This window comes from Tiliqua scincoides, chromosome 4, assembly GCF_035046505.1.
Source record: "Tiliqua scincoides isolate rTilSci1 chromosome 4, rTilSci1.hap2, whole genome shotgun sequence".
Lineage (NCBI taxonomy): Eukaryota > Metazoa > Chordata > Lepidosauria > Squamata > Scincidae > Tiliqua > Tiliqua scincoides.
Genome location: NC_089824.1, coordinates 157,270,787 through 157,297,854, shown reverse-complemented (window position 1 = coordinate 157,297,854; position 27,068 = coordinate 157,270,787). Strand labels below are relative to the sequence as shown.

The 27,068-nt window shown below is 39.7% G+C and overlaps 1 protein-coding gene across 4 annotated transcripts in view; it reads left to right on the top strand.

The window, feature by feature from the left end:
- OSBPL9 (oxysterol binding protein like 9) overlaps positions 1-27,068 on the top strand; it is a 76,227-nt gene that overhangs the window by 34,764 nt on the left and 14,395 nt on the right. For 3 of the 4 annotated variants that reach the window (XM_066623838.1, XM_066623841.1, XM_066623840.1), the window contains 7 exons: positions 132-227; positions 1,591-1,638; positions 8,212-8,241; positions 8,868-8,918; positions 15,855-15,893; positions 24,038-24,131; positions 25,051-25,155. In XM_066623838.1, coding sequence (XP_066479935.1) covers positions 132-227; positions 1,591-1,638; positions 8,212-8,241; positions 8,868-8,918; positions 15,855-15,893; positions 24,038-24,131; positions 25,051-25,155 — 463 coding nt within the window. The remainder of the gene's footprint in view (positions 1-131; positions 228-1,590; positions 1,639-8,211; positions 8,242-8,867; positions 8,919-15,854; positions 15,894-24,037; positions 24,132-25,050; positions 25,156-27,068) is intronic. The other variant, XM_066623839.1, reaches the window with a different exon arrangement.

The window sequence follows — 27,068 nt, the reverse complement described above, 5'->3', positions numbered from 1 at the left end:
TCTTGGCCACTGAAGTCTCCTCTAGCTAGCTATGGCTGAGGAATTCGAGTTTCTGTTCTGTATAATTTTGTGGACAATTCACATTTCATATTCAAATGTCATACATTTTGATTTGATTTTGTCTTGTTTAGGGTGTGGATCCTGGATTTGTTCCAAGTGTCCAAGATTTTGATAAAAAACTAACAGAAGCTGATGCTTACTTACAGATTTTGATAGATCAATTGAAGGTACGTTAACTAAACTCTCTTACGCTAGTTTTAATTGCAGATATTTGCTGAAGATGTTTGTGATTTTTTTTCCTTTAGAAATAAGTTGTAAAACACTAACACTGCAGTTTTGGCAAGGGGGGCTGATCTTGACTCTTGTTCTGGTTAGGTAGCTAAATGCAGTTCTGTATATTTGTACGATGATCATATTTTCATGGATATACCAGTGCATCCCACAGCAAACACATAAAAGCATAAACAACAGATATGTGACTTAAGCTTCAGTATATGTATATAGCGCAGTGGTTCTCAAACTATTTGGCACCGGGACCCACTTTTTAGAATGTCAATCTGTCGGGACCCACTAGAAGTGATGTAATTAATATGGAAGTGATGTAATGGCCAGAAGTGATATCAACAGACAGGAAAATGGTTAATAACCCCATATGACAAAATCCAAATCAAATTCATTAATTAAGGAAATTGGAAGTTTACAAGAGTAAGTTAAAATTTTTTATTTAAAATAAAGAACTCTCCTAACCCTCCCAAGCAGTTGCCAATTAATTTAAAAAGAAATTCCCCAAACATCTCAAAGGCTGCAATCCTATCCACATATCCAGGAGTAAGCCCCTTTGACTATCATTGTAAAAAACATATACTTAGTAGCCTGTTGCAGATCTGTAACATGTCTCTAAATGCAGTCACATACTGTGGTAGTATCAAGTTTAATATAATAAAAATAAAATGCACATTGAAATGAATGGGGACCCACCTGAAATTGGCCCACAACCCTCCTAGTGAGTCCCAATACACAGTTTGAGAAACACTGATATAGGGCATATATGTATAAGCATGCGTATACAGTGTTGAAGGATTTGGTCTATTGTCTACACTTTTATGTTTGCTACAGGCAAACATAAAATATGATACCTGTGGCAAGAGTAATTGCAAATTATACTGCCACATAAGTTAGAATTGCTCTCATTCTAGTTTAAGAAAAAAATGTCTCAGGAGCTTATCATTGTTCAAATAATACGTATGTGGAGAGTCATTAATAGTGCATGGCATATGACCAGCCAGCTTGGTGTGTGTTTTTTAAAAGCCAGGCTCTACACTTAGTTTGAAATTATGTGGGGAATTTTGATTGAGATATGGGAAGCCTAAAATTGGGTGGAGGCACTTTGCATGAGTGTAAGTTCCTGCTTGCTCAAGAAGTATATATCTGATTTTGGATAATTTCCCTTCCCTACATAGTTCTTTGATCCATTTTAGGATTCCCCAAATCTCAGGAGAGGGAGTAATATAGGAGGTTGCTTTGGGAGGAGGAGTAGGGATTTAAAAAGCCCCAATAGCAATGTGTATTATAGTATTTTATTTTCTTTAGCTCTTCGATGAAAAGCTTCAGAACTGCAAAGATGATGAACAGAGAAAAGCAAGTATACTTCTTAATATATGCCTTTTTTCTGAGATTCACTGTTTCAATTTGTTATAATTGGCTAGGATGCATGACCTGTCCTCGTAAAACTAAAAACATTTTTCAAAAAACTCTTATGATCAGTCTTGCATTTGGTGTTTCTTTTCATATGTTCAATTATTTGAGTCGGATTTCTGGAAGAAAAAGACTTTGAGCAGTAATTGTGAACTGTTCCTCGTTTGTTACATCGTACTGAAATACTGTTAAAAACAGGCATGGAATCAAGCTTGGAGAGCCCTAGTAAAGCTTTATAAGGCTCTTGTTGTTTTTGGCTTAGTCTCTTCATGAACTACTTCTATTGAACTAATAGCACAGTTTTCAAATGTAATGATCTCCTTTTTTAAGTTTCTGTCTTTCATGGTCTGTTTCTTCCCCAGTCTCCCCCCCCCTTTCCTTTGGATGTGCTCCCAGTATGTACTGCATACTGGATGTATTGCAGCAGAAGATACAGTTAATGTAAAATAAAGATAAAGTAGTTAGGTTTTAGCTATCATTTTCAAACAATTACCTACAGCAGTGGTTCCCAAGAGTTTTACTCCCGAGGCAAGTCTTTGTGGGGAAGGGGACGAAGGCATTGATGCAATCTCCAGACTTGCATCATAAGGGGGACAAGGGGGTGCTTTTACTCACTGCAGGCTGATACTGGCTCTAGGAGTTGCAGGGAGCCCCGCACAGCCCCTCCCCTGCAAGGCTCCCCCATGCTTAGAATGGTGAAAAAAGCGATTGTAAACCAGAAGTAGTATGGGGGAGCATGGGGGGAGCCTTGCGGGGGGGGGAGCCTAAGCATGGGGAGTCTTTCGGGGGGGGGGGCTATGCGGGGCTCCCTGCAACTCCTGGAGCCAGTATCAGCCTGCAGTGAGTAAAAGCACCTGCTATTTGTTCCTTTAGTGATGCGATCCTTGGGATCATGTTGCTGCCTCTCCCCTTCCTCTGCCCCTTAAAGGGACTGGGGCACAACCCACCAGTTTGAGTACCACTGATCTTCAGAGTCAACATAATTTTAAAAATGTCAGTTCAGGAGCACATTGACTTAAGTCACTTGTAAGGAGAAGAGTAGTTATTTCTCATTAACAACCTATAGCACTTTTAATACAATGCTAAACCAACTAGCCATGGAGCTGACTGAGGGCACAATCCTGACCAGGTCTACTCAGAAGTAAGTCCTATTTTGTTCAATGGGGCTTACTCTCAGGAAAGTGTGGTTAGGATTGCAGCCTAAAGGTATTGATATTGGCTTAAATAAGTAGTTCTCCATTTCGACTAGAGCAGACTAACTAGCTGATTATACTTAACTCTTTATTTAGGAAACTGGCTCTGTCTGATTGTATAATAGTCTTGCCAAAGGGGTGTGACCTTGTACTCGATTGTCCTCCAGTCTTAATTTGTTGTAATGGCAGATTAGTGTTGCAAGGGATGAGCTGTTTTTCTTCCTAATTTGTAGTGGCATGCAGTATTTCAAACATTTTCAGACAAGAAAAAGAGGGTCAGGTTACCGCTAAGTTAAAGTAGTGTTTTGAAATCTGAGTAATAGTGTTAGTAACATCATAAAATTTGCTGATGATTAAGCATCAAGGGAGTGTGTTTTCTTTTGGGCAATCCTACTGATGCAAGATAACAAGTAAGATCTGCAGCTGTTTCCTGCAGAACCATGGTTTGAAGAAAACATTGCTGAAGTTTATGGCATCTCTTCTCCTTTCGTATGGCAAGCTTTATCAAAAGCTTGTTAGATCTGTGGTACCTGTTTTTTTTTTTAAGGCAAGTGGCTGTGCAACATAGTAGTGGACGACCCCACAAGCTCAGAGCAAAGCACAAAGCTTGTCATACACTAATACGTACTGTTCATATCAACTGTCTGAAGATATTTGTTTTTAGGTAACTTAACCTGAGTTTGTCTTTGGATTCATTTCTTTATTTGACAAGCAAGAGCTCAAAACCTGTCAGATGTCCTTATTGCAACTTTTGGGCACCATACTGTACTGTACCTTTTTGTTTGAATTTACAGGTCAAACCCCCTTATGCACAGGTGTTCCATTCCCCAGATCCCAGCTGATTAAAAAATTTGCATGTAGTCAAACAAAAAATGATGTTTTTTTTCCAGCAGTGACAGAAACCCACTGTAAAAACATCCCCATAATGTTTTTAAACAAGAAATAAGTGTGTGTGTGTGTGTGAGGGGGAGCTTCCCTTACCTCACGCAGCAAGCTGGTGGGCAATCTCCAGGCACTCAGGAAAGCTATTTCTGGATTGTGTCAGCCCCCCTCCACTATGGAAGCTACCTGGCACCTCGCAGCATGGCCACTCTGTTTCCTGCTGGGGTCTCTCTCTCCGCCTCTCAAAGGGTCTTGGCTCAGAGAAAAGTTTGAAGAGACACCCCAGCAATGCTTCTGCAAAGCGACTGGCTGGAGTCAGCCAATCTCCTCAACTGCCTGCTTCCTTTGGGGCTTGCTCACGTCCCCTTATGAACACTGAAGCAAAGAGATTTTGCTCCGCTCCGGTTCCTTCTCACCCGTTTGATGAAAGGCCAGCCAGCCACAAAGCTTCCCTTGACCCCCAAACACACAAGGAGGCAGAAGTCCAAACTTTTCCCCCTTGCGTCATGTATTCTTAAGGGACATGTGCGAGCCCCAAAGCAGACAGACAGGCAGCCGAGTAGACTGGAGATCTCAATCACTCACTTTGCAGAAGTGCTCCCCGGATGTCTCTTTAAACTTTCCTTTGAGCTGAGACTGGCTTGTGAGGAGGGGGCGGACCTTGTGAGGGGAGTGGAGTGGCTGCAGTGGTGGCAGGAACAGCAGCAGGAGTGAGGGAGGCGGCTTTAGGAAAGCACAGTGCTGTGTGTGCGTGTGCAAGTGTGCACACACGCACCAGATAGAGAAAGAGGCCAGCAGGAACCAGGAGGTGCCAAGCAGCTCCTTCTGTCGGGTAGCTTTCACAAGGGAGGGTGTTTGGAGGGGCAACACAACCTGGAAATGGCTTCCCCAAGCGCTTGGAGACTGGCTGCCAGCTTGCAATGCAAGATAACAGAAGCCCACGCACATACTTATTTCTTGTTTTAAAACATTTAAAGGAACTTTTTTTAGTAGCTTCACATGGATGGCTATTCGTGTTGAGTCAAATCCGTGAAGCAAAATCTGCTGATAATTAGGCTCAACCTGTACTGTGGGTCCTCCATACCCATGGGTTTGGAACCTGTGGATTTCATCATCCACAGGTCCCAATCCTGCAGCTTTACCCCACTGAAGACCTCCCAGATGTGGCTGGAATCTTGGTTTTGGTGTAAACTGAAAGTTCATGTTAAAAACCTCTGGGCGGCATTCTGGGGCCTGCAGAGGCTGCGCGAGGTCTGTGTGGGTCTCAGAAGGGTTCCAGACATAATCAGAACAAGTTTCAGGTCGTGTTCAGATGGCCCAAATCTGCGAATTCAAACATCTGTGGATTTCAGTATCTGCAGGGGTTCTGGGAGCGGAACCCCTATGAATAACAAGTGCTGCCTTGTATTCTGTATGATTAGTTCAAAGATACAGGTATAGGTAATCTTCTATTTAAGGACATCCAACTTACTGATGCTCCAACTTACGGACAGTTGTGCTTTTGCACCGATGCCATTCATTTGCTCCAATGCCCTCATGCAGGTGCAATACTGCTGTGTTTTGGACAAGGAGAGATGCATCTTGGAGATGCAGAAGTGGTGGGTAAAGGAGACCCAAAACAGCATAATGGAACTGTACTTATGTTCCTCTTCATCTAGTACAAATGCAAATTGTAAAATGCAACTAACACAAAGCGCTTTTTCAATCGCTATAGAAAGTTGTTGGCAGTTTTGTTTACTTTGCACAAATAAATGTTTCATGTTAAGTACAGATCTTTGGGATCTAACTTGTACTTTAGGGAACTACCTGTATACTGTAGATGTGGGAGGCAAAAATGAGTCTTTATCATGCTGGATTTGTTTGCTGCAAATATCGTGTAGACTTGCACTGTGATCTTCTCAAGGTCTTTGGACTGAACCTGATTTTCATCTTTCTGGTATGACGGTTTCTACCTCTGTCCTTGTGCCTGTATTATTCTGTACTAGTATAATATCATGCACAGAAGAATTAATTTCTGAATTGACCCTACAATGCACAGAGGTTCTGTTTAATTTGTATCAGTTTGGAATTAAGTTTTATAATTTTCAGGATGACCATGTTATAATCCGAGCTGTCTTGTATAGCTAAGCATAGCTTTTTATCAAGTTTCCTTTTGAGGCTGTTTGCCTGCAGTGTGGGATTGGGCACATAAAGCAAAATTAATTGGCTTTAAATACTGAGTAAGGCATGGTTTAACTGTGCCATTTGCCAGAAAAGCAACTCCTTAAACAGTTGGCAAAGCATATGCTGTTCAGAAAGTTTGCTGTTCGGGAGCACCCCTTCTCCTTTTTCTAAATTGAGTCCTAGGTAGACAATACAGCTTGTTAAGTGTTTATTGATGCTTATATAAATAGAAATACTACATTACCAGTTAGACGATCAAAGGTAACTACAATAGTGATATGCTAATACAGGAGCTGCTAAACCCCAGCCTGTTGGCCGAATCTGGCATTCCAAGATTCTGTGTCCCAGTGCAGCGGTGGCACCATCAATGTGGACTATTTTATTAAAAGTTAATAATGAAAGGAAGGATATAGGAGGGCGATGTATTTTTTTTGAACGTCATAATGTCTGTTATGGCAGTACAGGTCCAACCTTGTTATTTGACTCTACATGAATTTGATTTAACACGATTGGCCACTGCAAATGAGAAGGAATGTACTGATCCCTGGAGAAGGAGAAAAAATCCATTCCTTTAAAATCACAGTTTAAAAAAACCGTTTTTCTTACTTTTGTAGAAACAGTCATGCAAGCAATCATTCCATTCTTCGGCTGAGCCAGGCAAAGGCAGGGGGTCCTTTACATTTCTAATTACTGACTGCTTCTCTACAATAGTAAGAAAAACTGTTTTTAAACCACAATTGTACTTTTTAATTTTTTTAAACTGCTTTTATTTAACACATTTCATGGTATCAGCAGGGAGTCCCATAATCAGACCTCTGCAGATGTTAAGGCATGATCTTATTCCGTTAGGAGCAACAAACGGGTCAAGAAACCCGGAAGTGGATCTTTAAATCTATTTTTGGAGTGTTTTTTATCCATCGGGGTTCCAGATTGGATAACAAGGGACAACCTGTAGTGATAGGATTGGATTTAATAACTGTGTATTTATCGCAGTAGTATTGTGACATGTAATAATACATGTCATTATTATCTAATTTTGCTTATTAATCTAAGCATTTATATGATGCCTTTCTTTCTTCTAAGAGGCCCTCAAGACATTTTGTTTAAATCACAGTTCCTTCTTCTCCTTCTCCCCACAAAGGCAGCTGTTTCTCTGTGAGGAGGAAGTGTCACAGATCAGCTTTTAAAATTACAGCAGGTGGAGATAGTGGCTTATGACCTCTTGCCTTCCTCTCCTCCTGACAAAGATAATTGGTAGTTCTCTGCAAGGAGAGAGGGACAGGGTATCTGACTACCATATTTGTTGTTTTGCCATCAGGTTGAAATGTGATGTGTAAAAATATAAAATAAGACTTGGGAAACCTTGAGGCATTGCAAGCATAAGGCTTTTGGAATGCTGTTACTGTCCCTTTTAGCTCTGTTATTTTGCCAAAATCTTTCTAATACAAGATATCTGTAGATTGATCCATTTTTCTAAATCTTTAGATGTATTTTCAAATAAAGGTAAGTAATCACATAGCTATAAGATTCATGCCAAATATATTATTAGTTTTGTGGACCGCTTAATACTGTGTTTCAGAACTGAAAGAAGGCAACTTACTATACAGAAATACTGTATAGTATAGAAATGTAATGTATAGAAATATTTCTGTTACTTACAGGTAACAGAAATATACTTACTAGTTTCAGAACTGAAAGAAGGCAACTCTGACTAGTTATTGGTTACCTTCTTGCTACAGATTAAAATAACTGTCCTCTTGGAGCTGGAACTGCAGATATTAAAAAAAAATTGTAGTTAGCTAAAATTGCATAATAGCTTTAAATTTCACATGTTGAAGAAATATTTTATATATACCAGATTTCTCTAAAACCTAAAAATATGCATTCTTTTCACACAGTCGAATTTTTTTCAGTATCCAGTGAAATTAATGCTGATTCTTACAGGTACTCAATAATGGTTATTGCTTTTTTTGGTTATCTAATAAAAAGCATTCACTGATAAGCACTGCCTGAACCTCATGTATACATTTTGCAATAAAAGTAGCTTACAAACAAGGTATTTATAATTTTACAACCTCCTATATTATTCTTATTTGAAAAACTTCTATATTATACATACTTGGAATACTAAGTGACAATAGTATGCAATCCTGTATGCTGTAAATTTCTTTGAATACAATGGAACTTATTTCTTGGTGCTCCTACATGACAGAACGCAACAAGAATGAATCTGATGTTTGTCAGTTAACTTTGTTTTTTGTTTCTTTGCTTTTTTCAGAAGATTGAAAATCTTAAAGAAACAACCAGTGTAAGTATATATTTAACGCTATGTTAGTATAGCCTTGCATTGTTTTGTCTTAATTTGTTTGGCAACCTTGTTTTCTGGTAGGCTAAATGGACGATGAAGTGCAAAAAATGGAGGAGGGGCAGTATAGATTGAACCACATCAAGAAAGAAGTGTACTTTCTCACTCTTATGTCCAGATACCTGCTTTTCCTACTGACTTATATGAAAAGTGAGTGGAAATGGAGACTAAGACCTTTCAGAATTGTCCCATATATATGTTAAATCAAAGTCAAAAGGTTGTTCCCTAACTTTTCCTCTGATCCTTTTTGGTCACAAGGTGGTTCTAAAGTGTCAAGTATCCGTTTCCCAAGTGATGTGAAGTTTGTGGAAAAATCAGTATCCTGTTCAATTATAGGAAAATTGCCGATTATTTCAAAAGATCTACATTGTACCCTCACTTGCTCATTTAAGTATGGGAGTTAAGTAGTCTGATTATGACTTTAGGTTGTCAAAGGCATGCATGGCAAATAATGAACATAATAGTTACTATGTCTATTATTAAGTACTTTAGTTTCTATTAATATCCCTCATTATTACACAAAGTGAAAGTCTTGACTCATGTTAAAATGTCTATTTTTCCCTCCTTAGAGCATGGTCGAATCAATAAAACATTGCATTGTGTTGCTGCAGATTGCTAAAGTAAGTATCTCTGAGGATAAAATGCATTGGAAGATGTGGCACTATAAGTATTAAACTCTGGAGTATTATTCTATTGTGTTTGTTTGCCGATGTATTATGGTATCATTCAACCAAAACTGTGTGTGCATATATAGCCATCAAAGCTATTTTCTTCATTGTTGCTTTTCTCAGCTGGATAGTTTAAAATGAGCTTTTGTTTGTTTAAAACATTTTACAACTTGGGAAGGTAGTCTCTTAAGGTTCTTACTTGTGTATATAGTTCTTTGTCTGCTGGTGTTGGTGTACCTTGACACTGTAACCTTTGTGGTAATTGGGGAGGGGGGAACCCTTATGCTGGTGTTTCCCTCCTTTTCCCAGGTCTGCCCTGTGTTGGGTCCAAAATCCAATAGACTCCACTGTCACCATGAGGACAAAGCCAGGCAGGAAGAGACCATCCTCAATAAAACCTCCCTCCCAATTATCTAAAGAAGTCTCCACACACCTGTCTAATAGTATGTAGCCAAGGGGCCAGAAGGACTGGGTCAAGGCTCTGACAGAGTCCAACCAACCAAAGAAATAAAATATAAAAAGAATTGCTTAAAAATACTGGGTGAGGGGAAGTGGTGGTGGTTACAAGTATGATAAAACAGTTTTGGAAATGGTTTGATTATTGACAGATCTTAGCAAAAATAAAAGCATGTGATTACAGACAAGCCAAAAGAAAGATTATTGCCTAATGTGTCTACTATAGCTATGCTTACTCCAGTATCAGCTTGAGAAGTCTATACTACCTCTTTACTGTCTAGGGAAGCAGGGGAGACTTGTCCACATACAGATGCGTTCTCTCAGGGAGCCAAGCCAAAGCACACACAAGCATGCTTTGATTTGGCTTTAAGAAACCTAGTTCAGTGATACTGTTGTCCCATTGAATGTTTTATCTGGTCATCTCTACCTGCCTTCCGACCTGTTTAGGTGAGCTTGGATGCCCAGTTTGCTAGCACATGCCAGTTCAGCAACTGAGTAAGCTAAGACTTATTGTTCAGGGAGAAATCAGGTGAAGAAAGCCAGGAATGCTGAAATAACCTGTCTGTCTGGCCACACTTTCTACAATGGCACTACTTTCAAAGTGCCCCAGGGAATCATCTTCGTGAGTGAGTCTTGAGACTTTCCTTATATGTTATCACAATCTTCTTCATATTTAACAGATGATGGATGCACTTTTTTATCATGGCAACATATATGACTGCTGCAGAGTTGAACACATTGTCAATTTTATTCTCTGTCCTTAGTTGGAGAACGCACATTAAATAGATTCTTTGCTTCAGTGTTTATGTTGGATTTTCTAAAATCTTACTGTTTGAAATTGAACACTGAATTTTTTTAAGTGACTACTTTTATGCCTTAAACATTCCTATGCAATTTTCCTTAGACTGATTTTTGCAGAGACTTGTAAGTTAGAGGAAGCAACACATATGGATAAGTTTTTTTTTCTCCTGTATGAGGGTTGAGTTGTATACCAACAACATATATTGTCACAAAATTATAATACAGTAAAAAGTGATTTTGAAACTGTACCTTTGAGGTCTTATGGAATGCTGATATCGTAGTATGTAGATAAACGAGTAAGATATGTTTTCTAGTAGTGAACTACTAGTAGTGTCATTTGGGACAAATGACTGGGACATGTATTTGGAAAAGATTGTATTTGTATGCTTTGAAACCTTTGTTCTCTCAGTGAGTTTGCCTAAATCTTTTCTAAAACTTTGGATTTATTCTCTAACCTTAATAGGCCTAATTATTTATAGCGTATAGCACTGAAGTTCCTACCATATCTCAAGTGAAAAAACCCCCACTAAGTTTTGCTGGACAGCTTAAAATCCTTATAAACTGGATTATGGAATTTTTATACGTGATCAAAGAAGGTGAGCCCCAGTGCATTTTTGCATTAGTACAATAATTTCACAAGTTTCTCTGAAGATACAGTAGTTGTGTTTTGGGTCCCATATAATGGAGTGGGGAAGGAGAATCTTGCTGTGGGAGCAGGGAGGGCAGTATAACTTGCTATTTTTCTTTTTGTTGAAGAATGGAAGATATACATGCCTTAACATTGGAGAGGGAGTGCACTGTCTGCAAAGCTAAAAATTATTAAACATAAAAGCAGTGTTTTTGTAAAGGTAGAAAAACACACAGAGGAATAGAGATTTTTTTTGTGTGTTAAAGAACTCCTGCACTCATACTGAAGAAAAAAACTTAGAAAATGGTATGGAAGTAAACTTGTGATATAGTGCTTTCATTGTGAGCGGTATATGCTTCAAACATGAACACAGCATCTTCTATACTGTACAGTTAAAACTGTGTAGATATTCATCTGATCAAGAGTAAATGTCTTTATATTTAGCATACTTTATGTAGCTTGGTTTCTTTAATGGAGAAACGCAAGATATCAGGGCTGTAGGAAAACACAGAAAAGGACAGGAGTTACAGCTCGGTGGTAGAGCTCATGATTTCCATGTTTGACTTTGATCTATTTCTGTGGTGCTGATAATCCTCAGTTGTCCATGGTATCTTTTCTCCATCTTGCTTTTCAGAGTCTTGGAATTCAGATTGTTAATGAAATAAGCCCTGTTAGGTGGAGCAAGAATGTCCTCCCTAGTCCCATCCCTTCTCTTTCTGCAGAGAGACTGCAGGTGAACACTCTCCTTTGGAAGAGAAGGAGATGGAAGTTGAAGAGCAGGACAGAACTTGCTGGCATACTTGCTCATCTTCACTCCTCTTGCATGGACACACACTATCCACACAACATTGTTAATTTTTCCACATTTTTATACCACCCTTCCTCCAAGGAGTAGGGTGGTGTACATAGTTCCTTCCCTCCTTCTGACCTCACAGCAACCCCATGAGGTAGGTAAAGCTGAGAGATAGTGACCTTCCCAAGGTCACCTAGGAAGCTTAATGGCAGAGTAGAAATTTGAACCTGGCTCTTCTAGGTCTTAGTTCCACTCTCAAATAAGGCTATTGTTCTGGCTTTGCTGTTGCCACATGATGAAAGCAGTAGTTATTCCACAAAATAATATGACAATAACATCAGGTCTAAAAGTTGGCAGTTAACTAAAAAGAAACTTAATGGTTGCATAACTTGCTGTTGCCTGTCTGATCAAGTGTATTTTCTGTCACCCAGAAGCATCTTATAGAGATGTCAACAGATACGTGTCAATTGATTGACATGTGCATGGAACACACTTGTTTCTGATTTTTGTGTACTCTGATGATTCTTTACGCATGCTTGTTCATCCTCTTCACTTGATTGACTAGGGCAGTGTTTCCCATACTATTTAGTATCAGTACCCACTCCCCAAAAAGTTTCATTTTACCAGCTTCTAAAGCCTATAATGGTGATTGGACCAGTACTCCACCCCCCCCCCCCCGTAGCTGGTTGTTTAACCTTTGATGAACATAGCCTAATCTGCCTTGTCAGTTTTGCAGCCTGCCAAAAATTGAATCGTGGGCCACTGGACCAATAGGGCAGTGGACCTACAGTTTGGGAACTGCTGGACTAGAATAATTCATTAATTAGTTGTCTTACATTTGCACCATATTAGTTGTATAAAGACTGCAGTGTTTTACAAGTAAATATCGGAGGAAAAAACCTTGTGTATTGGTAGAAATTTGCAAGTGTCCATTTAATATGGGTGATGGTAGCATTGCTCAATTTTACTATATTTTGATTGTCATGTAGTAATTCTTTGAAAAAAATTTTTTTAATCTATATGCATAAAATGTGGTTCTTTAGAATATTAATTCTGTGACAGTGAGAGTGATGATGTCAAAAACTTAAATCAGAAACTCACATTTCTAGGTAGGCAAACTCTCTTATATGATGTGGCCAGCTTCACAGTGTCAAAATATAGACTGGAAGACTATGTTGTGTTGCTGAGGAATGTGTGTCCTGGCATGCTTATTGCCATTCTTGTTAAATTTGTACTGCTTATGGTAGTAAATACATTTTTTTCCCTGTAAATTCTTAACTTGGAGGAGAGGCATATTTAAAATACTGTTTCTTTGGTTGGGTTGTGGTGCATCCAATTCTCTTTTAAGGACAGCTGAATGCCAGTTGTGAAATGAAAGGATACTGCTAATTAGGTTTATCTGGATCTGTACTGTGTGTTTGTAACACGAATGAATGGCCTTTTGTTCTGTAAAATGTTCTGATATATGTAGCAATTGCCCATGTTTCAATCTGTTTGTGTCCTGGGTAATCAATCAGTCAGAACTTTTATTGGCATAATTAAACATCGCAAAAGCAATGTAACAATAAAATCCCATCTAACCTACACATACAGTTCCATCATGTCTTATGCTACACCTCTTTACAATCTTCTTTAAGAAGATTGCAACATTGTGTTTCCTGCCTCCGTACCCAAAAGTATATACTGGATTTTATCCAAATCCTACCAACCTCTCCTATTTATAAAAATCGAGTAATCAAGATATGCAGGTCCCGCCTCCATATACACAGATTTGGGACCCACAGTTTTATCTAATTGCAGTTTCTGAATCCATGATGGAAGTCGGACCTGAGCTCCTGGACGCGACCAGTGATGTTCTCTGGTCGTGTCTGGGAGCCTGCAGAGACCTCTGCGGGGCTCAGTATACTTCCTATGGAGGTCCTGTGACTAGACCTGTGGGTTTTTGTAGCCGCAGGGGTCCAGGAATGGATCTCCTGCAAATACAGTGGTCAGACTGTACAGGTGGAGCCTATTTAGCTGTGTTAGTTCTGTTCTGTGACTCGGCGAGATTAACAGAAAAGGTGTTGTGCTAAATTCCATAGAGTTACACAAATACACTGCAGCCTGACACTTCTGGATGGAAGGAAACTAAGGCAGCTGTTATCAATCCCCTCCCCTCCGTACTCAGCCCTCCCCATTGCCAGCTACCCAGCTTCTTTCACATGGGATGCTGATCTTTTAAGAGTCCAGCCCTATCTACTCAGAAGTAAGCCCCATTATATTCAATGGGGCTTACTCCCAGGAAAGTGTGGAGAGGATTGTAGGCTAAATCTCATGCTTGGTGGGAAGGCTTGCTTGTGTCGGTGATTGCCTGTACCATGGGGGGGTTGCTTGTGTCCGTGATGGCCTGCACCATCTCAATGGGGGGGGGGAAAATTTGGCAAACACTCCTGGTTTTTTTTAAAGCAATTAGCTCTGTTGCTTCCACACCTGCCACTGTGTGAGTGAGAGAGAGAGAGAGAGAGAGCTCCATGCTGCACATGTGCTGGCTACAGAGATTTTTGGCCGTCCCTTCCCCTCTTCAGCCTCTTTGCTGGCTCAGGGGCTCCAGAAGTGTTACTGTTCCTCTGCAAGGGGAACCTCTTCCAAGGCTCCAGCGCTATTTCCTTGCCTGGGCGAGGCAGAGCCTTTTTGCAGTGTTTTGGGCTGCCTGGAAATGGATCCAGACGCCAGTGCAGGGCAAAGGAGGCAAAGGTGTGTGTGACTTTCGGCACCCCCACCCCATTCTCGTTGAGACAAAGCTGCAGATAAAACGTCCATGGATAAATAGGCTGCACCTGTATTCTATAAATTGTGTGATTTATAGTTTTTAAAAAACCTTTAGCTTACAATACACTGGAAGCATTTTATACCTGAGTTTGTATTAGATTTTTGAATCAAGTACTGTTAATAACTCCTACAAAATGAGTAGAGGGGTGTGTGTGTGTGTGTGTGTGTGTGTGTGTGTGTATTAAAAACATTTGCCAGCTATTATTCCCTTAGCTGCTATTAAACTAGTGGAAATAGACTGCAGCACTGTAGGATAGCATGTTTGCTTGAGCAAACTATCCCTCTCTGCTCCCTCCTTATACCATGGTATGATCTGCCTGCATGTATTTTAATCCTGGATACTCTTAACCCAATAAATTTTCAAATGCTGATTTCAGAATACCCTTGATTGAGATGTGTGCAAATTTCTGTCATCTTCAACCAGGGACATTTCTTAGGAGTTATTGCACCCTGTTGTTAATCTCTTTTGTTAAAAACTGGCTAATATTATACCTCTGGTCACTGAAATAATACATCTTGTATTATTGTAATATTAATAATTATTATTAATATTGAAACAATACATTTTGTATGATTATTATTGTATTGTAAAAAAGTATGTATTAGATTTGTATTTGGTGTAGCATGCATATTATTTCACTGCAAATGCTGTACAGTGAGGAACAGTATACAGTGAGGAACTGAGTATGGGAGATCTGTTCCCGGCCCTCCTGTATATTTTCAGTAGATAATCAAATCCACAGGGAGGGTCTCAAGGATCTCCTGGATGTGACCAGAAGTGCTGAGCTCTCTGTGCCTCAGAACACAACCAGACATGACTAGACGTGACACGATCAGGTCACATCTGGGAGGTCCTCTCCTACCTGTAAAAATTGGGTAATCAACCCTAGGTGCAGAGTCAGCACCTGTGTTGAAGCAAATCTGTGGGTGCCAAACTCATGGATAAAGAGGGCCCACTGCAGGTTACCATAGCAAAATAAACTTCAGAAATAGTTTTGAAAACCATGGCATATTATAACTTTTTACTAGATGTTTATATGGAGATATTTTCCAAACTAGTAAAGAGCAGTGTGAAGAAATTTCTCCTTGAAATTGCTTAATTAAGCATTTAGAGTTGCCTCTCTAATATTTAGTAATAGTAAATATTACTAAATTTGTAACTGGTACTTTACATTATGATATATCTCTGCCATTGCTAGAAATAGGATAGCGGACTAATGCAAGATCATGACAATGTAATATAAAGAAGAGGTTTCAAATGTTCAAATGATTTTTGTCCCCCTCCTTGAAAGGATTTTGAAAGGATATTTCCAGGAAGTCCTCTCAGAGAAATGTGTGTCATTCTCACTTAAGCAAAAACATAACCATTGATATGTTAATATTTTTAACATTTTTCCCTAAGGACCAAACTAATGAGGAGAAGCACGCAGATGGAATGATAGTAAGTTTAAATCCTAATCTTTTATCCTTTTATTTCTGCAGAACATTAAAGCTGCAATCATGTGAACAAGGGAACTTCTACTCATTTTTTGTATTTCTTTCTTTCCTCCTGTCTCTGAGTCGCATCTAAATACCTATATTTGTCAGTTTCCTTAAGCTTCTCAAATTCATCCCCACCATCTTAGATAAGAATACTTAAATTTCAACTTTTCCTCTTGTATTGGGATGCTTCTTTCATTAATGAAGCAAATTAAAACCACTCTCGTGGGTAGGAATAAATTGATCACTGAATTCAATCTAATGATACTTAAAATTAACTCTGTCAGAATGACGTTTCTTTAGAACTTTGGTCCTGAAATACAGGAGAAAAATGTTTTACCAGGTTGCTTTGTTTATACACTTGGTTGCTTCTATTTCTCTCTCTCCCATATGTATACTTGTCCTCAATTACTCCTTTTCATGGTATACTTTGAATTTTTGAGGCACCAGTGTTGACATGTAACTTGAACTAAAGGAGAACAAATTTTTTTTAGGTGTGTTACTCTTGCTTATTTTTTAGCTAGGATCTATCTGAACAATTCACTGTTTTCCATTGCTGAAACATGGAAAAGCATTTTAAACTCCCCAAACCCTGGAAAGAGCTTAGGATCGGAACCTATGCTAGCAAGTGCAGTAGAAAGAATGCAGGCCTACTTTACAAGAACAAATTTTCATTATGAATGCTTTTTGTGAATACGGGTGGGGCCTTGGTATCCACGGGGGATCTTTTCTCAGGAACGCCCCCCACCCCCGTGGAAACCAAAAACTGTAGATAATCAAATCTGTTATCTTTGGCCCCTTAAGCTCTCCAAAGGGGCGAAACCAAAAACCCTCAGGAAACTGGAAGTTCTGCTTTTTTTTTGGCAGAAATGGCCACATGGACCCATGCTGCCTCTGCAGGCTTCAGAAAGCCCTCCAGAGGAGAAGATTCAGGTGGGGCCAAGTTTGGCCCAACATGGGTCTGGGGAATCCATGTTGGGCCAGATCCATGGACATAAAATCCACGTGTAAACAGGCCCCACCTGTATAATCTTACACCTGAGAAACAGAAGATAGTACCTAAGAAATTTCATAATTGTTTTAGAAATGAGTAGTAGCAGAGCTAGCTCTGCAGGATTGAAGTATTGGTTTCTAATTGTATGGGTTTACAGGTATTAAATGCTGCTTCATGGATGAATTTGTGTGTGTCCTGGTTTTGTAGTGGGAATTCCAAGTGAATGTTTTACTACATATACAGTTTGAAAATGAGATATTGGGTACTTGGTATCATTCATTGGGTTAAGTATTTGATATCCTTAGGATATTTGGCCATCTTTACTTTTTGGGAAGAAAGGAGATTGACAGTTCGCAGAGGCATAATTATTGCTTTGACAGTGGATCTGTGGTTAAGTAACTTTGCTTCTGCAATATCGTGTGGCATGCATAGCAAAAGAATCATATTGAATTTCCAGTATACACCATTTTGAACTTCTACAAATTCCCAAGCATCCTCATAGAACACAGAATATGCTCTGTTTTATATCCATTTGCTCAAACTCTTTGCACATAATTCTAAAACTAAAACTGTGCTGCTTGAAAATCAGCAGAAGCCTGGATATCAAGCATATATAGCTATTGGAGTGCACGTTTAAAAATGGAAGTCAACCTAACTTCTGTCTTCCAATTATAATCCTTCATCAGTACTGCTCAAATAACTGTTCACAGCAGTAGTGTTTTATAGCCAGGCTTCCCATTCAAAACTCTTTTAAGTTTGCCTTTTACAGCTGAGACTGTAATCCTGTGCTCACTTTTGTGAGTGTAATCCTCATTTGAAGACAGTGGGAGTTACTTATGAGTAAACAAGCATAGGCTTTGCTCTTGTTACTGTTGTATCAGCTGATGTAAGGTAGTTGTGAAAAGTAGATCAGGAAGATGGGGAGGGTGGGTGCTTTGAGGTGTATGCAGTAAGACTGTTACTAGGAAATAAGAGATGATTTTACTTGAAAACCATTGTTACATCTGTGAATTAGACTTACAGTGCAATGACTGCCCAGAAGTAAATCCCATTTGTGTTAAATGGATGTAGGTACAATTAGTTGTGTATGAATTCACTTATCTTCGAGAGGCAAAATTGCCACCATCTCTGCATTATCTGCAACTCTGTTCTTGTTATCTGCTAATACTGTGCTGATGCTGCATCAAACGGGCATTGTTATTGGTCTGTGGAGAATTGTCTAACACTTTTGTGAACACTTCCAGATTTGCCCTACCAACTTGGGAATGCCTCCCCTCCACCCCCGTAGCTTGCCCATGCACCCATTACACCATTTTTTAAACACTCACAGGGGCGAAAATTGAGTCAAGTGTGAAAACAATATAATGGGTGGGGGGGAGGCATGTGGGGGGGCAACCCCCTGCACCCATTAAACTATTTTAAAAACTTAATAGGGAACTTCCTTATTTAAACAGGTTGCTTTTGCAGCCAGTAGGAACAGCAGTGAGATTTTCCTGTTGACCTTACTGCTGTTCTCTTTAACCATTTTGGCTGCTTAAGGAGAAGGATGTGGTGTTCTCCTTAAGCAGTAGCAGTCAACAGGAAGACTTGGGTCTTCCGTCTTGGGTGCCCTTCGGGGAGAAAGGCGGAATACAAATCCAATAAATAAATAAATAAGACATCACTGCTGTTCCTTTACAGGTTGCGAAGGCAGCCTGTTTAAACAAGAAGGTGCCCTGGTAAGTTTTTAAAATAGTTTAATGGGCACGGGGCTAACCCCATTAATGGGAGGGGCTCACCGGGCTGGGAGGTTACCCCCCACACCTGTTGCGCACACCCATTAAATCATTTTAAAAAATTACCGGGGTAAAAATTGGCTTTTTAAAGCAAGTTGATTTTTACCATGACAACTTTTTAAAATAATTGAATGGGCATTTGGGGGGGGGTCCCCCACATCCTCGGATACCTATATTCAGAAATTGCAGATATGGGGCTCCCAGTTCATTGCTCCTTTTTGCTATACCTTCCTAGGCACTCAGTTCATGGCTAGTCTTGTGAGGTTAACCAGAGGTAACATTTATTACAGCAGGAGACCAAATGATAAATTTGCCTATACTGTGGAGAAATTTAGAGTACAGATGTTCACAGTTTCTGCAATACCTACACCTAAGCCTTGCCAATTGATTGGCACACCCATTTGGTCAACTGCATAGAATCACAAAATGCTTAAATTTAATCACTCTTTTGGGGGCAGAAACGTAAGAAACCTTTCTTAAAGTTTTTTTTTTATTGTAGTAGTAACCCCTGCCACTTCTTTTGCTGGTTTGTTTTTTAGCTGATGGCTGTTCCTATTATTATTGTCGGCATTGTATGTTTGCAATTTCTGTAATCTTTATTGTTTTAATTAGTGATGTAAGCCACCTTGAATTTCCTTCATTTGATGAGGGAAGGCAAAATAGAAAAATCGTAAATAAATTAAGATTTCTAAAGCAATTTGGAATATTTATGATTTGATTTGAGCATCATCCACATCTTTGTACTGGTCACACAAGCATAACAAACAAGTTGTACTAGCTTTTGTAATTGGCAGTTCCCTAGCTTGTCCAGTTCTTAATCACTTTTCATCTGAATTTGCTATGCTGCTTAGAATTTAGTTGTTCAGTTTCTAGTACTTCTTCCTCCCCTGAAAGGTACTGTAATCAAGTCTCATTAGCTTTCCTGCCATATTTTTAAAATGGAGACTGTTTGCTGCAAGAAATAGTTTTCAGCACCTTGAGTCACTTGTCAAACGTTTCACTATTCTGCATTTATTCTCTTAACAATCTTTGCCAAATGTGCTTTGCAAACTGTCTTATCAATGATGTGCAAAGATAACTCACCTGCTTGTATTACTCTTGAATTCTTTCCCTTTTCCCTCATATTGTCAAGATCTTGCATTTTCTTTTTTGTTTTTATCTCACTGTTTTGGAAGTTCATGCTCAATTCAGTTTCTACCTATTTCTAATAATTTGAGTTATAAATGAATTGAATTAGGCGCACATTGCTGTCTGAACTTGTCCTGATTTACTTACACATGCTGTGTTCTACATGGCAAAAGTTGTTTCATAATGGTCTTTTAAAGTGCTATAAGTTAAATGTGCAGTTCACAAATTTAGAATTCTGTTGATAAAGTTTGAAGAAACATTAATAAAATGAAACACCTTGCTGTTTTCTTGATTGATAACGGTGATTTATTACGTAATATGGTATCTGCATACTGTTCTGTGTGATATAGCAGGTACAGACTGATCACATAATATGCCTGATTCCCCCAATTTTTCTATCACTTTGTTTATGGGATGCAGGCATATTACATCTCAAGTGTTTCATTACGTGTATTAAGGAGGACATACATGGGTACCTTTCTGCTTCCTGAAGAAACAGGAAGGTGCCAAATGCAAGAGCCTAAAGAGGAGACTGCAAAGGTGCACAGGGTTTCAGTAGTGAGATGGATAAAAAATTTTAATATCTAAAAAACTTATATATAAAAGTAAAAAAAAAAACTGTATATAAAACACAGCCTGTAAAGTAAGTCAAGTAAATATGACTAATGCAATAACATAATGAAAGTTAATTTTATTTGTCTCCAAGATCTTGTCTTTCATTGGGAGAGGTGGATTTGGTGGTGAGTGGAGACAGTATTGTTTCCTGTCAGGAGGGAGGTGTGCTTTTTTTTTGTACAGGGAGTGGATGGGAGGAGGTACTGGCACAACCATTTTGACAGTAATGGGTCAGGAAAGGTATGGTGGTGGGGGTTTGACTGGCTGTTGCAAGAGAAGGAGAGTTAATCATAGGCACACGAACCCACTTTCTGATCCTTCTCCAACCTTTGGACCCTTGGTGGTCCTAGGAGTGACACCTCCAGCTAGAAGCTTCAGTTGTTTTAATTTCTGTATTTTTAAAATTTCTTTATTTATATTTAAGCTTCCACTGCTTTAATTTCTGTATTTATATTTAATTTCTGTATTTATATTTTCTGTGTTTATTTCTGGCAATTTTTAATGCCAGGTTGGTAAGCAGTGAGTCCACCCAAATCCAGAACTTAGCCCTGGAGGGAGGTGCCAATCTGGTATGTATAATTGAGACGTAGTTGAATGAGCCAAGAGGGGTCGTTCTCCCCCAGTTTGGTTAATTTGGCGGATGATCTGCACTGGGGCCTAGATGGGGGATGCATTCCATGGCTTTTGACCACAGTGTCTTCCTAGTTCAGTTGGCTGGGTTGGGACTTGGGGGCACTGCTTTAGCTGACAGATTCTACAAGTGGTAGTGGAAGACTCCTGTTCAGTACTCTGGCTTGTGGAGTGCCACAGGAATCTATCTTGTCCCCCATGTTTCACATCTACGTGAAACAACAGGGAGAGATGAGTTTTGGGGTTTTGTGTTGCTAACAAGCAAACGCCACTTATCATACCATGTCATCTCAGGGAGGCTGTGAACATCCTAAGGTGCCACCTGGAGGCAGTAGGGGATTGGTTGAGGGTAAACAAGCTGAAATTACATCTGGACAAATCAGGTCATCTTGGTCCAGACTGCAATACAGATATTGGTTTATTGACCTGTTCTGAATGGGATTTAACTCCCTCTGCAGGAGCAGGTTCACAGTTTGGGTGTCCTCCTGGATTTCTTGCTGATCCTTGACAATCAGGTAGCAGTGGTAGCTGGCGGCATGTGCCCAGCCTCATCTGGCGCGTCATCTGTGCCCCTACTTGAGTCTATCAGTAATGACCACAGTGGTCCACGCACCTGTAACATCAAGACTCGGGGCGCAATCCTAACCCCTTATGTCAGTGCTTTCCAGCTCTGGCATAGTGGTGCCAATGGGACATGTGCTGCATCCTGCAACTGGGTGTCACTCACAGAGGCCTCCTCAAAGTAAGGGAATGTTTATTCCCTTACCTCTGAGCTGCATTGCCCTTATGTCAGTGCTGGAAAGCAGTGCTGGAAAGTCCATGGGACAGCCCTAGAGGACCATCCAGAAACTGCATTTAGTGCAGAGTGTGGTGGCTTGTGATTATGAGGGTGTAGCATTTTGACTGAACCACTGCTCCTATGGCTGCACTTGCTGCCAATTCATTTTCAGGCACAAGTCAAGGTACTGATTGTGACCTTTAAAGCCTTTTACAGTTTGGGGCAATCTGAAAGACAACTCTTCCCATATGACATCCTGTCATCTGGGATGGGGGGGGGATCCTCCTGCCTATGCAGCCACTGATTGAGGCTAGGTTGGTGGCAGAGGGAGAGGATTTCCTCTGGTCATGACACAACTAGAATTCCCTTTTAATGGAGTTGAAAACTGCCTCTTTTCTAGTGACCTTCTGATAAGGGCTGATAAGGGCTTTTGGTTTAGACTTCTCCCTCTAGTGCAGCAGTTCCCAACCTGGGGGTTGGGACCCTCCGAAGTACCACATTTTAAAAATCTTATCCCCTTAAGGAGGGTGGTGACCAGTGGAGACCTATTGGTAAGGCAAGGTCTCCTTGCCTCAACTGCTGTGGGTAAGGTACAAGAGGGTTTTTCACTATCTCCCTGTAGTCAGCAGCGGTGCAGGGAGAACCTGGAAGTGGCAGGTGGTGTTGCCTACATGTCCTCGGTTTGTTCCCATCCCTGTTCTAGTGGTTCCCACCCCCATAAGTAGCTGTTTCCCTGTTTTGTTCTATCTTTTATACATGCTGCATTTTAAAGTATTTGTATCCCTAGTTTTTCTTGTATTCTATTTATTGTGCTTTATATTTTCTGTGAGTTTCCTTATCTCTGGGGGGCTCCAGGAATGGAACCCCCACAGATAATGCAAGACACCCTGTATTGTGTGCTATTTATTGTGAACCGCCTTGGGTGTCTTAGTTTTTAAAATGGAAGATGGCATATGACATATTTAAATAGATGCACAAACCAGAACACTTGATTTGATGTGTTGCATCTTAGTGTTGCATCTTAGAAACAAAAGTGTTGCATCTTAGAAACAAAAACATAACCTGTATACCTTTCATAAACCATTAGTTTTGTTATTTGTTTACAGTTTTAAGAGTTGTCCCTAGGGAAGAATGTGCTGATTCAAAATCCTATTTGATTGATAAAACATCCTCTGTGCCCTTATTGAGGACTGCTCTGTGTTCACATCTTACACCCTTGCCACATATAGGGAATGTCCAGCTTAATCTATGTTTGAACTAACAGTCCAGAAGTGTTGCAGACTTTTTTCTGTAAGGTAGCACAGATTTATGTCCTAAATAGATTCTTCACTAATTTAGAGAGAATTAAATCCTGTATCAGGGTTTGGCAAGTATGGCAGTTTGTGAAGAGATTTTTTTTTGAAGATATTTATTCTAATGAGCTTCATGTGTTGAATATGTTCCTTGTTAAATTCCTTGTATCCCTGCTAATTGGGTAAGAGGCACTTTTTCAAGTGGGTGCTCCTTTTTTTAGCAGGGGGAGAGTAACTGGCCCATCTCACCCCAGCAGTGTTTGTTCTGGTGGCTGTCTGCTGGTATTCTTTTGCATCTTTTTAGACTGTGAGCCCTTTTGGGACAGGGAGCCATTTAGTTATTTGATTTTTCTCTGTAAACCGCTTTGTGAACTTTTAGTTGAAAAGCGGTATATAAATACTGTTGTTAATAATAATAATAATAATAATAATAATAAATAACATCAGTACAAATCCTTTACATTCAGTCAGCTGGCAGATCTTCTTGTGATCGGTTCGACAGTGTATAGTTACTTCTGCTGATGGATAAACATGAAACTTTGTTCATGTGCTACTGATATTGTGGATCGTTCCCAAAGTTTATGAATATAAAACAGACCCCATCTGTCATCCTGTAGTTTTTGATGTCAGTAATGCTTAAAAATTGAAACTGATAATTCAAGGCTTTTTAGAGGAGTGCTGATGTTTGCACCAATGAAATTCAATGTTAATGCAAAACTGCACAATTATCACTATTCCATACAGCTTACTAATGCTTGGAAAATATTTTTTACTATTCTACTGTCACTGTTGCTTTTCTCTCAGGACTTTGCTATAGCACTTCGAAAGTTCTTAAACAGATCATGTTTCAATATGTTTCTCAAAAAAAGTTTTAACTTTTTGTGTGTGTCACAGAGCACTATTAACCCTGTTGATGCAATATATCAACCTAGTCTTTTGGAATCTTCAGTGATCAGCACAATGCCTACCCAAACTGTCTTACCTCCAGGTACAGTATATATTTTTTTTAAAACTTGAAAAAATGTTTGTCTGAAACAATAAATAGAACAGTTAATGGCAGTAATTGTAGATGCTACCAGTTCTACCAGATGCTACCAGACAGCTATCAGCTGTCACTCTTGAATACAGTTTTCCCCCAGTTTAATCCATGCATGTATTCACAGAATACAGTTACAAGCACAAATGTTGTGCCTCGGTTTATATAATTCACATGCTTTTAGTGTTCTGCTGCTGCTTTTTTAAAAAAAGGGGGCTAATGTTTTTCCTTGCTAATTATGTATTTGACTTTCTTCTTCTAGTGCAGGGGTCTCCAAACCCCGGCCTGGGGGTCAGATGCGGCCCACGGAGAGCCTCTATCCGGCCCGCGACCAGCCTCTGATCCCCTGAGAGCCTCTGGCCCAGTTGACGAAACACAACCAGAGTTGTGCTTGTGAGGTGGGGGAATGGGGGCCCATTTAAGTGTGTGCTTTATTTCTTGGGCTGTGTTTTTTGATTGGAGAAATCCTGGACATTCATTCATTCATTCAAGTTCCAGCTCTAATGTATTTAAATTTTATATTTAATTTTTTTTCCGGCCCTTGATACTATGCCAGATATTTGATGTGGCCCTTCGGCCGAAAAGTTTAGAGATCCCTGTTCTAGTGGATGATTTTTTTTATAAAATTTAGGGAATTTCTGATTCAGTTTGGTTCATTCCATTTCATATCGCCTGTTGCAGTCCCTGTCTTGATCTTCATCTATGCATCTCTGTAGCCAAACATAGGAATTAGCAGGGATAGCTCTGGTTATGTTATGCAGTGGGTAGATTTGTAAAATAGATACTTTAACTAGGATTATGTCCTAGAACAACAGAATACCTGAAGAATTATGCATGCACCATGTCAGTTAATGTCTTTAATATTTTTCAGAACCAGCTCAGCTTTGCAAGTCAGAGCAGCGACCTTCATCTTTACCAGTTGGACCTGTTGTAGCATTACTTGGAAATCACCAGACTCCAACACCAAATAGTACAGGTATATGGAAATTGTATTTTTGGAGATTTTATATATGAAATCTGTGTTTTAGTGGAGTGTCACATGTGTTATTGGGAAATCCTTTTGGTTGGGGATACATGAAAACCTGGCCAAAGTTTTAAACAGCAGGTCGCTTCCTGAATTTATGATCACGCAAGAGCAAACCACCTTCCCACTGAAGACCCTGAACCCCTTGAAAAGCCATTGCTAAGGATTAGGGATGAAGCATAGCAGGGGAGTACCCTTACCCCATCTATGCATTAGTGGGCAAGGTGGTTTGCATTGGCACACATTATGGAAATGTGAAATCAGGATGCTTCCCAGTAATTTTTGATCTGTTGATGATTGATCACTCAGGTATCTTTCCTTCAAGGAGCTTTTAGCTGTAGTTGAGCCTGTGAACTAACAATGTAAAGTTACTGTGTGGGAGCATAGAAGTAAATCCCTGCAAGTTGCTAGAGAACAGCTAAACAGAGCTGTCTGCTACTGTCGTCAAGCATAGATGGCATCAAGTTAAATAGCCAACTAGCTGGGCAGGTGGTCAGAACACTAACTTTATGGGCATAGTCGGCTCTTACGAGGCTTGTGGCAGCTACCAGCAGCTTAAGCTGTCACTATGGTGCTCTGTTGTACTACTCATAAACAAAAACTGCTTTCAGACTAATTCTGAAGTACATGACTTAGATGAGAAGAGCCTCTTTTTCTGCTGGCATACACTTTCAATTTTTCTCTGATGCTGTTGGTATGGTCTGTCTTAAGCAGCTTCTTCAGAAAGCAGCTTTCTGTTCACAACAGCATTGATGACTACATGCTTATTTTTAAGTATACTGTATAGCCTTCATTTTTATCAAAATGATCTCTAAGATGGCTTACCAGAAACAACAGTGCAAGATAACCTGGGAACCTCTTTATTCCTCTGGTCCTTGTTGGAGGCCAAGATAAACTTCCTTTTGCTTCTCCAGTCTCTGGGCAGTTTGTAGTTGGAACAGAGTTCACTCGGGGAGAGAGAAGAAAGCTGGTTCAATAGTTAAGAATTTTGTGTGCTATGTAGAATCTGTATATATTGTGCCAGTGGGAGTGAAACCTCTAATGTTAATAGACTGAACTGTGATGTTAGGAAATGTTCACAAGAGTCCAAATGCTCATAGAACAAAGCTCTCAGAACTTCCAGTTTCTGGGAATGGGAGAAATTTAAACCTCACAGGGACCAGGCTAGCATTGTGAGATAGGATGAACATGATCCCAGGAGTCAGGGAAGCCAAAGAGCCTTACAGGCAAGGTAGCTTAATCCATTTCAGCCTAGCCCACAGGTGTACACATTTGATCCCAGTTGTGTATATACAACATTGAACAGAAATGGCTTAAAGAAGGGTACAGAGTAGGTTACAGGAACCAAAGAAGGGTAGGTGAAGCAAGAGGTTGTTCTGAAGGTAAAGGGCAGAAATGGGGAAACTGAGGCCAGAAGGGGATAAGAAAGGAGAGGGACTAATATTTCATATTTTGACTGGAAGCAAATAAGCAGTATTCAATTGTTTAGGATCAGCTCAGGCATCTACAATATAATGCACTGTTAGGTATGTGTATCTCATACTGATTCAGATAACTAAATCTATAACTTTAAACAATTTCCCCCCAGTAACCCTTGAGGGTGTTTGCTACCTTTTATAACCATTGGGGTTGGTTACTTATGAGGTGTTTGGGTCTGTCCTGTCCTGATTTGTCCTGCACTTTTCTTTTATAGCTCTCCAGTCTTAATTAGAGGTATTGAATGGTTGGGAAGGAATGGAGAAAGAAAAGGGGGAAAGAGTTGCACCGAGTCATATATTGGATCTTTTTTATCCCTCTGATTTTTGTTTATTAAGCAAAGAATAAATGGTGATAAACTCTGAACTTTGTGAACTCTGTCGGATATA